We start from the raw sequence: 14,204 nt of genomic DNA, 5'->3' as shown, positions 1-14,204 counted from the left end.
GCATCTGCCATGTGCCATGAACTGTGGCTACAGAGGATTCAGAACAGAGTCTTGCTCTCAGAGAGCTTACAGGCTCAGCCAGGATCCAGATGAGGGAACAGATGATTATTAGACAGTATGAAAACTGCCATGAGATCAGGCAGGACATAAAGCAGGGGCCAAGCTCACCTCATGGAAGGCCCAGGGAATGCCTTCTAGGAGAGGGGGCAACTAAGACTTGAAAGATGAATTGAGTTTACCTAGATGGGGGAAGAGTGTCCCACACAGCAGGTTGAATACACATAGAAGTCCAGTGGTGGGGACCATCATAGCTTACGAGGAAAATCCCAAGAGTTAGGAGTACATCGTAGGAATAAGAGAACACTGTGCACAGGACTCATGACTCAGTGAGATTTTGGCTTTAGGAAAGGCAGTCTGTGGGCTATGAAAAGAGAAAATGAAGTTGGGAAGGTGAGGTGGAGGTAGGGTGGGGGATTCTGAGAGGAATAGATGGGGGTATGGAGGGGTTGATGAGGTCAAAGTCCATTGTACACATGTGTGGAATTCTCAAGGAATGAATAAAAAGGAAAGTCACTTCCAGGGCTAATGTGAATTTGGAGGGGGCAGAGAGTATAAAGAAGAACCATGAGGTGAGCGTACTAAAGCTTTTAGGCCTGAAGTTCTGCTTAGCTCTATCTTTGTATTTCCTGGTATATTTGTCCCTTAGCACATGTATAGGCGGCCTTTATGTGCACCTCCATGTACCCAGGCCTGTGTCCTGGTTGACTCCATGCCCTGGCCTCTGGATCTACAAATTTAGACCTCCTGGCTCTAGGTCCAGGAGCCATCACAGAACATAGGCAAGGTAGGGCCGACCCAGCAGCTGTTCTACATGAGAGCGTTTCACCAGCCAGCATGAAGTCCAGCGGGGATGAAGCCTTGGTGACTCTTTCAGCAGCTTCTTGCCTAGTACCACTGGCACATCTGGGCCCTGGTGCTTCTGTATATAAGACCCAGTAGGTCCTGTTACCAGCCGGATATCTGTGTGCTGAAACTGTCCTGAGGGAGAGAAGATGGAGCAGCAGTTAGAGCTCTGAGGAGGCCTGAAAGCAAAGAATCTAGGAGGAAAGTGGCAGGGTGGAGCATCAGACCTACAGGAGGGGAGAGGCTGGACACTGTAGAAACCATGGCAGAGCCCGATGGGACAGGGCTGTGGTGTGGACGTGGACAGTCAAGACAGCAGAGACAAAGAGAGCAGCTGGGCTTGGAGAAGACAGGAAGATACAGGGGAAGAAGAGGTTCAAGGAGCTAATACTAAGAGCTTGCTGTGTCTTTCTCTGTTTAGAACCTTTCATGGCTTCCCCCTCCCATGGTGCCTTTGAGATAAAGTAACATTCCTCAACTTGAGGCTCAGCTTGATCATGCCGGCAGGCGCTAGCTCCTCCCAGTCTCCAGTCCTTTCCCCCATGCTGCTCCTGCTTAGCCCTGCAGCTGCAATGCCCTCCCTCTTCAGGGAGGTCTTGCTTGAGCTAGGAGACGTGGGATACTGTAGCTTCCTGTGCAGCTCACTTGACACTCGCCACTCCTAGCGATCACTATTCTGTGGCTGACTCTTTCCTTTTCCCGTGTCAGGAGCTTCCCAAAGGCAGAGTTTGGTTTTCATTTCTCTTCAGAGTTGAGAGCACTGAATGTGAGGTCCACTAGGCCTGCATCCTAAAAAAGGTCTCTGGGCTGGAGAAAAGGCTCAGAGGTTAGGGGCACTTGCTGTCCTTGCAGAAGTCCTGAGTTTGGCTGCCAGCACCCACATAGGCCCACAAACTTCTTCAACTCGGATTCCAGGGAATCTGAGGCCCTCTTTTGGCCTCTGGGGTTACCCGGCATACACATGGTGCACACACATATGTGCAGGCAAAACATTTATATACATAAAAATAAAAAGAAAGAAAGAAAGAAAAGAAAAGAGGTTTCCGTTAGGACTGGTACACCATAGTTCCTTTCGACCTCAGCAACACTTACCCATCAGGCCATGGGCTGAGGGGCTGAGGCCTGAGCCATTGGCCACATAGAACCCCAAATGGGGTAGTTGTAGTGTGCTGGGGTGTCTGTAGTGGTGACGAAGGATGAGGAAGTTGAGGTGGGGCCCAAGCTGGAGGGTGAGATGGGCTGCAGAAGCGACATGGAGCTCCAGTTGGGGCTTCTTCACCAGGGCGGGTTGGTCCCAGGGTAAGTTCAAGGTACCCTCACCTTGCACAGATATGGAACTGCGGCTTATTGTAATAGTGTAGGCCCGGGGTTTATCTGAAGTGACTGTGATGATCTGGAAGTATGTACGGGTCTGGTCCTCATGGCCTGGCCTTGGTGGTGCTCCAAGCAACTTCCCACTCACATGCAACCCTGTAAGGGGGAGATGCAGGCATAGAGCACAGGCTTCCACCCCAGCATGCACATGGTGACCCACTGTACAGGCAGGTGTGAGGTCTCAGGTCCCAGGGTTTAGATGACATAATTCAGATTTGTGGCTAGAATGCTATCTCTCATGTGGAAATGCTTCCACCATGGTCCATCCTGAGCTGTGTGTAAGGGGAGCATGTACACAATGCTTATCCTAATGTGACTATTTACATGTATATGTGAATATTTGTCCATTGCTGTATAAATCTGTGTGTTTGGTTATATTCTGATGAAGTTCTCTGGGAATATCAGTGCACCTACATGTTTGAAGAAGATGACATGTTACAATGTGTATTTTTGGTTGTATGATTATATGTGCCTCTGGATATGTTGATGGTCTATGTCCTGGTTGGTTGTAAGATATGTTGGCATGTATGAAGTGTCAGAATGCATGCATCTAGATGCATGCCAGTGTGTATCAGGTGACTATTTCTGTGCACTAGTATATTTCATGTGTCTGATGTGACAGGGAATATGTGCTACTTCTGTGTATTTGATTCCTGGAAATTGGGATGAATCTGGAAGCAACAGGGCTTCTATGTCTGAATGTGTTGATGTGTGTGGGTTACTGTGTGGTACATATTTACATATTTATGGGTGGGTATGTGGAATGTCAAATAATTTACCATATGCCCTGGTATGTATCTCTGACTATCTTAGTGTTTTTACAAATGTGCTTGTTTTCATTTTTTGTACTTTCAAATGTTATTTATTTAATTTTTGATTTATTTATTTTTTGAGACAGCCTCTCACTATGTAGCTCTGGCTGTCCTGGTACTCACTATATAGACCAGGCTGGCCTCAAACTCACAGAGAATCCTTCTGCCTCTGCCTCCTGACAACTGGGATTTAAGGCATGTACCACTATGCCTAGCTTTAGATTTATCTATGTATTATTTATGTGTGTGAATATTTTGCCAGCATGTATGTATGCATACCATGTGCATGTCTGGTGCCTATGGAGGTCAGAATAGGGTGTTAGAAGCCCTGGAACTGGAGTTACAGATGTTTGTGAGTCATATGTTTGCTTTCCTATGTACTCTTGTATATTACAAGATACTATACATAATTATTATTTTATATGTTATAAAATATAAATACATAGAGCATATAATATTTATATTATACATGTATGTATTATACACATATTATATCATCTATACATATATGTGTGTATGTATATATGTACATACTCTGGGCCTCCAGAACTGTAAGCCAACACAAATTCTCTTTATAATATAGTGCCCCGGTATATAAAATATACCATTATTTTATATCTTCTACTATAAGGTATATATAGTAAGGTGCTAAATGTCTAGGGTTGTTAACATGAGAACACCCAGCTGTGGTCTTGTGTGGGAATGGAGTCCTTGGGGTTCTCACCTGCCTTAGGGTCCTCTATGAGCTGCAGTAGGTCCCCTGGGCGCCCATCCAGTGTGAAGCAGATCTTCTCTCCTGAGTGAGGAATGTGGATCACAAAGTGGGGGTCCCCATCCACTGTAAGGCAGGAGATGGAACTCTGAAGTTATGAGTCTTGAAGGAATGGGAGAAAGGGGAGTAAAGGAGAAGAGGAGAATGGAAGAATGTCTATTTTCAAGAAAGAGGGAGAGGGAAAAAGAAAGAGAGGGAGAGGGAGAGGAAGGGAAGAAGGGAGGGAGGGAGAGAGGGAGGGAGGGAGGGAGAGAGAGAGAGAGAGAGAGAGAGAGAGAGAGAGAGAGAGAGAGAGAGCGCCCAGTGTCAGTCCAGTGTATAGAGTGGTGGGGCTTGGGAGTGGATTACCAGAGGACGAGAAGGTGAAGATGCCTGGCAATGTGCCTGCAAAGGACAGAGGACACACATCGATAAAGAATTGATCTAACACATCCCTAACAACCCTGGGACCCTCTGGCTTCTGAGTCCTAGGTAAGGGCCAAATTCCTGACTCAGTATTCAAACTTTTGCTGGAATTTATTTCTCCAATTTTTTCTTTATGCTTTATCCTATACTAGTCAAACTGACTTATTTGTTATTGTTTGTTTTTTTAAATCAGGGTCTCACTGTATAGCCCAGGCTGGACTTGAACTCTTGATCCTCCTTCCCTCAGCCTCTGGAGTGCCAGGATCACACATGACCATCACACTTGACCCTGAACTGACTGTTATGAGTGCCTTGCCTTTTTTTGTTGTTGTTGCTGCTGCTGCTGCTTCCTGTTTTTCTTGCCATTTGGAATGTTTTCTGTTCCTTTTCTTACTCAAAGTCAATTTCTGGTTATCCTTCAAGGTCAGACCAATTGATAGATTAATGGATTATTAGAGAGCGATTGTTCTAAGAGCTACCTCTTTGGGCTAGCTTGCTCTGGCTTGCTGAGTGATGACTTGCACTGCTTTGAGATTCTTTGAGTTCCTACCATCAAGGAGACTCTCAGGAGATGCAGCCAACTCCACTTTGGACCTCGAAGAATCTCTTCTTTATGAATTACCCATTCTGTAGCATTCCGTTACAGCAGGAGGAGAACATGGTGACGGGAATGGGGGTTGTCTTATTTTTAATTGGAAAACATTTTTATATAATATACTTTAATTATGTTTCCCTCTCCCCAATTCCTCTCAGATCCTTCTCACCTCCTTACATACCCAACTTTATATTCTCTCTCTTTCAAAACAAACAAAAAACAAAAACAAAAAAAGAAACAGAAAAACACAAAAATGGAAATAAAAAAACAAGCAAAAGACCAATAAGATAAAAAACTGTTCAAAGAAAGCAGTATGAGACAAAAGGTCTACAAAAACACCATTGAATTCATTCTGTGTTGGCTAACATGGGCATAGGACCTGCCCTGGTGTGTGGCTGATCCACTCAGTAAGATTCCATTGTGTTCTTCTAAACTGCTCAATTTATGGTAATTTGTTACGTGGTGATGGAAAATGAATATCTTGCTCCTCCTCTAGGTTCCCACACTGTCAACATTGAATAGAACTGAGGGCTTAGAGGGGTCTTTGCCAGAGGAACCCCCTGTTTACCTTTTGCTAGCTCCACGGAACTTTTCTTGGAGTCCATATCATGTTCAGTTCCTCCCAGGATCCTCTCAGAATTGCCATCCCAGTGTGGACTTCCTGCCAAACACAAAGAAATAAAAGGAATCCTTCCCACGCCTGGGTCAAAGAGAAGACAGGGTCTCACTGTGCAGTCCAGGCTTGCCTTCAACTACTGATCCTAATGCTGCAGTTTCCCAAGTACCAGGATTCTCTGTGACCTCCATATCTGGTCCTTTCTTCCTTCTGACTGGGAGAGTCCTCACCGGCTAACCAAACTAACCTATGTCTATATTCGTCACAGCCCCTTTCAAGCTCAGATACACTCAAATTTCTTACTCGTAACACCTATATATTCATCCGTTCATTCACTCATTTATTCTTCCAGGCACTGCTTAGGTAGGCATCAGGATATGATGGTGAGAAAGACATGTGTGGCTTCTCACCTGGTGAAATATCATAGTCAAGATTATCAATGGTGGTGGATGCTATACAAAAACAAATTGGACTAATCAAGGAAGTAAAGCTCTAAAGTGGCCTGTGGAGGAGGAAGGTGGGAAAGAAAGCTGATCTGAGATCCAAGGCACCGGCTGGAGTTTTAGCACTATAGGAAAGGGTGAATCAAAGAGACGCAGTAAGAAGGACATACTTGAGTTGTGGTTGGGGAGGATCCAATGGGAGGGGCAGGGATAAAACCAGGGGTCTAGAGTTCAGAGGATAAGTCGGAGCGTGGGAGAAGGTGAAGTCAGTGTGGTGTGGGCATGCAGAGCACTCCATGCAGGGCCTTGCAGGCCACAAAGGAGACTTTGAACTTTACTCCAGGTGTGAGGGGAAATCCTTGAAGAGCATTATGTAGGAAAGGGACATGAATTGATTTGTTTCTTTGAAAAATTTCTTGGCTTACGAGAGGGCAAGAGGAGACTGGTATGGAGACAAGAAGAGCCATTTGAGATGAGATGGTAGAGTTTGTCTGATCTGTGATAGTGGCAGTTGGGATCGTGGGAAGTCAGTGGAATTGGGAAATAGATTAGAGGTTAACATCACCAGGATGTGGAGGTAGGTGGGATATTGGGGGAAGTGAGGGACATGGTACGTCAAAGATGTGATCCAAATTTGTGTTCCTGTGAATTATTGCTACCCCCTAACCCTTTCTAACCCTCTGTTATAAAGTAACTTAAGAAATTTTTCTTTTAAAAAAAAGCTGAATAGTGGCATGGTGAGACATGTTTCTTTCAGGAGCAGAAAGTATGGGTTCTAGTCCCCGACTAGCTGTGTGACATTAAACAAATTGTCTCACTGCTCTGTGCTTCAGTTTCCCTGTGTATAAAATGCATTATCAATAGTTTCTCACTGGGAATTAAATGGTAGATTAGAAACATGATATGCAGAGGAGTACCTGTACATAGGGAGAGCTAGAAATTATAATGTAATAGTCTTTGGGAAATGTAATGGTAATTACCATTATTTTCCATAAAATTTATATCCCCTTTATTAAGTGGGACTGTTCACAGAGTACAGAGCAACCAAGCAGACCTGCCTTACCTAGTGATGTTCCAATTTAGACTACCACATTCCTCCCCTGCTTGGGAGTCAGCAACCATTCTCTTTTTCAACAAGACAAATGTCAACTCTAGTTTAACCAGTTGCTTCTGTTTAACCTTTCCAGTCTTATCTGCCAAGGCCTCTGATTCTGTGCCTATGTACCAAGGTCTAGAAATGTTAACTAGTCCAAAGTCCCAAAGCAACCAAGGAAGCTTCTGGAGCATGAATAGAATCCGTGCATACCTCATACACTCAGCTCTCTCCATTCCCACCTCCCCCGCTCTGCCTTGGTCTCTTGCCAGCAGCACTCACCATCTCTGTCAGGAGTGAGAAACGTATAGAAGACTGGTGGGTTCAAGGACTCCACGAACTTGGACTCTCCCACTGACTCTGGCAGCAACTGGAGCTTCTCTGGGAGAAGATGAAGACTGATAGCCTCAGGGGGAGTGCTGGAAGGCAGCAAGATTGGGAGGTTTCGGGGAGATGCCTCCAGGCATAGGACCAGAGCTGCTGGTTAGGGCCATTATTAGAATCCCTGGCAGAGATGGTCCCAGAACTTGCCTGGTGCTCTTGAGTCCTAGTAGCGGCTCTTGCTGATGCCAGAGTCTTGCAGTGGGCAGCAGAGAGATCGGAGTAGGGGTAAAGGAAGAAGGGAGAGGTTCCCCAGGACTAGATGTTGGCACAGTACTGCTGGGACTTGTGGAACCCGAGAGTGTGTTCGAAAATGTGCCGAGACTCTGAGGAACCAGTGGCCTGGGCCTGGCAGGTAGTGGGATTTGGGCGTTATAGGGAGTTGGGGTTCTGGACTTGGAAAGTGGTAAGCTAGTAGAAGTTTGGTGAGATGAGACACTAGATTTAGGAGATGAAGGAATTTTAGGAGACTTGGGCAAGACAATCCCTGATCTAGGGTGTGGTAAATTTGGGGGAGTCTTGGGAACAAGACCCTTGGAGCTGAGGTGCAATAGGTGTTTGGATTTCTGAAATGTGGAGATAGATTTGGGCTGTGGCAGGCTTTGGAGTGTCTGTGATATGGATTCCCCAGGTTGAGGGTATGATGGGGCATCTGGTGTAGGTTGGGCATCTGATGAAGCAGGAAGTTTGGAAGGAGTAAATGGATTAAAATGTTTCATAGTGCTACCTTTGGGCTGGGCAGGGGTGACAGGATTCAGAGGTAGGACATGTGTCCTAGAATTAACAAGTGATATAACACCAGGATTCTGGTGTGATGAAGCGCTGGGCTTCAGAGGCAATGGGACATTAGAACTTGAAGGCACAGGGGCAAGAGGTTTCATCTTCAAAGTTGGCAGTGCCAAGGTACTGGAATCTTGTGCTGGAATTTGGGACTTTGGTTGTACTGAAGTTGGTGGGCTATTAGAACACTGACTCAGTGCCCCCTGCCCCTTGGAACTGGGCACTTTCTTTTTAGGGGCAGTAATAGTTGAGGTTGGTTTCATGGGCCTTGATTTAGAAGAGACCTCAAGGACTGAGGCTGGTTGAGCTGTGCCTGCTCCTAGGCCAAGGCTTTTGCTGGATGAGGGTGTGACTGTGCTTGTCTCAGCTGTAGTGGCTGGCTGGCTCATGGATTTCTCATTGGTCTTCTCGAGGTGCACCACGACCAGTGAGGTCAGAGGTGTGACAAAGTTGTATTGAAGGGATAGGTTGAGGGCTTTGGCAGCCAGCAGACGGCGAGTGGTAGTGTCCCGGGCTTGGAAGCGTGCCTCCAGCAGCTCCCCAATCGTGACATAAGCCCACAGGCGGCGGATAAAATGTGCCACATTGAGGGCAGGTTTCCCCGGGCAACCAAAGGCTTTCTGGCTGCTGTTGGTGGCTTCTTCACTATGGCGGGCCACAAGAAGCTGACCATTGGGGCCACGGGCTGCTAGGTGGATGCCCAGCTCCTGCTCACCTGGTTGCACCTTGCCAGCTACCACCAACTCTGAGCCACAAAAATAGTTAGGGAAATGGGCCCTAGGGGAGGCCCCAACCAAGCCCCCCAAATAGTCCAAGCGCACATCTGCCAGCAGAGGCTTGGAAATCTCATCATAGAAACCCTCTAGTTGCAGAGCTGCATCACTGTCCTCATATATGCGTCTTGCTTCTCCCTGGTTCTCCAGGGACAAACGGCGCAGCAGTGAGAAGTCAGCATCATCCCCAAAGGCCAAGCTGAAAAGAGATACCCTGTGGCCCAATGCCTGACGGATGTTGGAAAGGATCACACTGGGAGTTGTCACGCCGGCTGTGGGCTCCCCATCTGTCAGGAACATGATAAGAGGAATCTGCCCCACACCACGGCCCTTTCCAGGCTCCTGGTTTCTATGGTTCAGCACTGAAGCAGCTGCCAGCAGAGCAGCGTTGATGTCGGTCCCTAATTGGGGAGCAGACTGTGAGATCACTTTCTCAGGCCATTTCTTACCCCACTGCAGACATACCATGCTCCCAGGCTCATCCTCCCCACTTTATCTTTTCTCATAATGTTCCCACTGCTTATCCCTAACTCCTTCCTGCTCACCCTGGCTCACGTGACCTGATAGTGGAGCCCATATGTCCTTGCCTTTTATCACTCCTGGTCTCAAACCATTCTCTGATTATTTCCCAGGGTGTGTGTGGGGTGGGGGCCAGGATTGTTTCCTTCTCTAGCCAGATGACAGCCACCCAAAGAGAGCACCACCACCTTCTTGCCACAGGGGAGAAGATGGCTTAGGTGACAGAGGCAGAAATCTGGGGAAATGGAGTAAGTATCTGAGATGCAGGATTTAACAAAAGTCAGAACTGGGGCAAATGCTTGGAAAGAAAATCTACAGTATTGATTTTAAAAGTCTTAGCAACATTTGTGTTTGCTTTAAGGAAGACGAAACTGAGGTCCAAAGAGAAATATGCTAAGATCCAGGGGAAATCAACCATGTTCTTTCTATCAGGAGACGGAGATGGGGGGGGAACCAAGAAGAGGATGAAAAGGTATGGTTATGTATGCAGAATGTGAAAGTGATGTTTCTGGCAGTGTGGTAAATGAGAGGCATGGGCGAATGAAGAGAAGGGCTCAGAAATGGCCTGCCACCACAGACTATCACCACAGCCTGTCCACTTGGGTAGGCAGGTATAACACTTACAGCCATCTGCTTCCATGCGACTCAGGTAGTTTTTAGCACTGTGGATATTCTGGACAGTGGCTTGGATCGAGCCTTCGGCTTTCCAGATGTTAACTTTGTCAGAAAAGGAAATGATATTGAAGTAGTCACTAGCTTGCATGTCACTGAGGATCGTGTTCATGGCCTTTTTAGTCTGTGGGATAAGGGTGAAAGAGATGACGAGAGAAAATTTGAGGTCCATGAACTTGATAGTACAGAATTTGAGATTATCATCAAGAAAGTTCCAATGGGACCATATATGGTGGTGCATGGCTGTAAACACCACTCAAGAGGCTGAAGTTGAAGGATTGCAAGTTCTAAGACAGCCTGTGATACATAGACTATCTCAAAAAACAAAACAAAATGAATAAACACAGGAAAAGTCTCCTGGACAGCTTCAGTTTCAAGTTTTCAGGTCTGTCCTTCCCAGAGCTCTACAGTCTGCATGGTCAATGGTTTCTGAGCGCGTGATCCTGGGCAAATGATGTCAATCCTTTCAAGTTGGAGGACCTCATGATTACAGAGCTGGCTAGCTGGCTGCTGGACTTTGGTATGCTTTGCTTCCGCTCAGATCTGCTTCTGATCTTCAGTCCCCTCTGTTTCCTCCAGGATTACTGTCTCATCAGACCCTGGATAACCCAGATTCCATTTCAACTGCATAACTTTGCCCTTGTGCCCTTCAGATAGCACACTATTTCTCCTTTATTTGTTCACATCTTCAGTGAGCTTTTACTTGCCGCTTCTCTGGAAAGCACTTTCCTGAGCTGTGTGCTTTCAACCTTCTCACCCAGAGAGTCTCTACCCCAGACTGCACACTAACACCCTTCCATGGAATATTTTCACTCTCCAGTCACATATCCAATACTCTGATAACAGGTCACAGAATGCTTCTTCTTCTGCTCTCTTTTTCCCATGACAATATTTAACATGGAGCTAGGCATGTAGGAGGTTCCGTAGAAAGTAGATTCTAGCATTAGGTACCATTTATAGGACACTTACTATGTTCCAGACATTGTTGAATACCTTGGCTGTATTAGCTCCTATAAGCTTTACAGAAGCATAGTGAAGAAGACTAATATTATCCTCATTTCTAGGTAATGGCACTGAGACTCACACACATAGAAACAATCATTGGCTCAGAGTCACAAAATGAGTAGTTGATGGATCAGAGACACAAAGCAAACATTGAGAGGTGTTAAGGGATGGCAATAGAGCTTAGTCAGTATTGTGCTTCTGAGAATGCAGGAAGCCCTATACTCGATCTCAGCACCACATAAACTGGGCATGGTTGTGCATACCTATAATTCCAGCACTTAGAATTTAGAGGGAAGAAGATCAAATTTCAAGGTCATCCTCAGCTACATGTTGAGATTGAGGGCAGCCAGGGCTATTACAAGAAACAGTGATTCAGAAAAGGAGCAGCAAGTGTTAAAAAAAAAGAGAGAGTAAGAACAATCATTTTACACTATCAAAAGGGGAGACAGTTATGGATTTCAGAGGCCCCAGGAAAAGGCCTTGTTACCTGTTGCAACTTAGTTCCAAACATGGAGCCGCTCACATCTATAACAAATACCACATTCTTCTCCACTGGCAGGAGGCCTCTGGGGGCAAAGTAGTGAATAAAATAGCCACCATAGATCTGGACAAAAAGAAGGAGAGCCAAGAAGAACAGCGCTGAGAGCCAATCCGAATCAGGCCCCTCTCACTCTCCTGCATCACACCCTGCTCTTCCCTTCCCAGGCCAGCTCCCTCTCCCTAGCTGTCTGTTGGCTCAGCCTTGCTCTCTCTGCACACCAGAACTGAACCTCTGCACTTGAGCCCTTCATCGCAGGCCTGGCCAGGAGCAGCAGAGGGAAGAAGAGAGGCTTGGGGCCCAGGCCTACAAGGGTCAGCATCTTTGTACTGTGTGAGTTCCTGTCCCTGGGACAGCCGGACTTGCACAGGCTTGGGGGTCCCCGGGGACGTTTGTCTGGGCTCCAGGAACGGAAAGTATTGTTTTAACCTCCCTCAACAGAGTGAGCCGGGGGCCCAGCTCATTGCTGCCAAGGGCTGGGAGCTTGCAGGGCCTCCTTCTCCTCCTAAACACTCCTTTCTGCTGTTGCTGGGCAGAGCAGGGAGGGGAGGAGGAAGCAGAGGCCAACAGAGCTGTCTGTGCAGAGGGGATTGGTTAGCACCAGGTACAGATGCCTTGGGCTGTCCTGATGTGATTGGCTGCCGGCCCCTGCCCCCACACTCCATCTTTCCCTCTGCAGAGCCTGAGGGCTGGGTCTGTGCAGGGAAGGGAAGGAGATGGGCCTGGAGGCCCCTCAGGACCAGTGTCCTCTCCAGCCCAGGGAGGCCCAGGCTGCCTAGGGGTCTAGGCTGTCCTGGAGCCTGCAGTTTGAGGCCTAAGGCCTGAGGGCTGCCCAGGGCGAGCAGGATTTGCTCCTGCCTGCCCTCAATGACCCTGAGAGCTCCCTTTTTCCAGAGGAGAGGGAACAGGAAGAGGAAATGCTTTCCCCCTCCATCCCTGCCTCTGCATTACTTCACACAGAATGGGAGGCCTATTCCACACAATCCCGGCTCCTTGTCCCATTTCCCCAAGGCTTCTATCACTCACCCACCCTGTCCCTGTCAAGCCATGGGCAGAATCCTTGGGGGGCTCCTCTGTACCTGGTATGCTGGGGGAGGAAAGTGTGCCCACCAATCCTGGACTGCATTCTAACCAGATTTCTAGTGGCTAGCTTGTAGCCTGGGTGCCAGAAACTGCCCAGCAACCTCCCACAGCCCTTTTCGTCAGTCGCCACATAGTCTCAGTCCCTGAGCACACTGAAGGGCACCAAGTCATATGTACTTGCACAGCCCACCTTGACTGGGGAGGGGTTCCTATGCCTCCCGCTGAGGGCCATGCCTTCTTGCCATGGACGCTGTATGAGGTCAACCACCTCATTTCTGTGTCAGCTGCTCTCCCAGGATGCCCCGTGCTAGGTCTTCCTTACAGCGTGGGCAAGGATGCGCTTTCCACCCACTGACACGACCCCTGTTCCCAGTTGCCCTCGGACTTCTAACCAGCTTCTTTCCCACTGGGGACATCCCAGCTAAAGACATGGGCAGCTGTGAGAGTCCCCCACCATGTTCATTCCTGTTGAACCCACAGCACGTGCTGCTCCCAGACTCACTGCCTCCAACACTAAAGACATCTAGGACAAGCTTGGTTCCTAAGCCAGCAGATGCCTTTGACTCTGAGCAGACCCCACCACACCGTTTCCCTCTTGTAAGCTCTGGGATTCTGAGACCCTGAGACCTCCTCCTGCCACCACAGGTCACCTCTTCAGAGCACTTTCTCTGGGTCCCTTTGCCCCCACACCCATCCTCCCACCACAGCCAAGACAGCATGTGCAAAGTTTTCCAGGTCATTGCCCGCACTGGGAAAGCTTAAGAGAGTGAAGCAAGCTGGTGGGGCCAAGTGGCTCTGAGCAGGCCCTTCGAGTTTGGGTCCCGGTACCCCGAGCCATTTTTACAGTGTAGACTGATGATTGTAAGATTCCCTATCTTACTGCAGTCCCCCCCAGCTCTGCCTCTTGGCAATAGCCATCACTGTCCTGAGTCTCTCTATGCATCCCTGCCATAATTCTGCATAGTCTGTCGTACCCCACCCCGCCCTGTGCCGTTTCCTTCATTCACTCCAGGCAAGATCTATTCATTTTTGTCATAGGAAGGTAGTTGTTACCATCTCTCAGGAAGACTGTCCTGATGCCTCCATGCCTGGCATCACACACACACACACACACACACACACACACACACACACACACACACACTGCTTAGCACAGCACCTATGGTGTATTTGACTCTGATGCCAACAAGGATTTGTCTGCTTTACAACCAGGAGCAGCCAAGGGAGAGATTGGGAGCTTAGTCCAATCTTTCTGAGTTTCCAGCACCAACGAGTTGGGCCCTAGGCTGCAGTAGTTCTGCTGGAGGATGTGTCAAGACAGGGATGAAGGAGCAGTCTTGTCAATAACACTGTATGGGTTGAGGTAGAGGAGAGCAACTGTGGGTGGAATGTGGAGGGGATGTAGATGGTGAGATGTGGAGGGGATATAGATGGTGAGAA

At 47.8% G+C, this 14,204-nt stretch overlaps 1 protein-coding gene across 1 annotated transcript in view; it reads right to left on the bottom strand.

The window, feature by feature from the left end:
• Nucleotides 1-826: 826 nt before the first annotated feature.
• Nucleotides 827-14,204, bottom strand: part of Itih6 (inter-alpha-trypsin inhibitor heavy chain family member 6) — a 30,933-nt gene continuing 17,555 nt past the window's right edge. Inside the window, exons 6-14 of the mRNA XM_059251449.1 lie at nt 11,631-11,747; nt 10,091-10,262; nt 7,545-9,348; nt 7,296-7,432; nt 5,430-5,522; nt 4,210-4,245; nt 3,814-3,927; nt 1,996-2,373; nt 827-1,038 (exon numbers count right to left, since the gene is read on the bottom strand). Of these exons, the coding sequence (XP_059107432.1) occupies nt 827-1,038; nt 1,996-2,373; nt 3,814-3,927; nt 4,210-4,245; nt 5,430-5,522; nt 7,296-7,432; nt 7,545-9,348; nt 10,091-10,262; nt 11,631-11,747 (3,063 nt within the window). The remainder of the gene's footprint in view (nt 1,039-1,995; nt 2,374-3,813; nt 3,928-4,209; nt 4,246-5,429; nt 5,523-7,295; nt 7,433-7,544; nt 9,349-10,090; nt 10,263-11,630; nt 11,748-14,204) is intronic.

This window comes from Peromyscus eremicus, chromosome X, assembly GCF_949786415.1.
Source record: "Peromyscus eremicus chromosome X, PerEre_H2_v1, whole genome shotgun sequence".
In the NCBI taxonomy this organism is placed as follows: Eukaryota; Metazoa; Chordata; class Mammalia; order Rodentia; family Cricetidae; genus Peromyscus; species Peromyscus eremicus.
The sequence above is the reverse complement of the archived record's forward strand: the minus strand, read 5'-3'. Positions and strand labels throughout refer to the sequence as shown.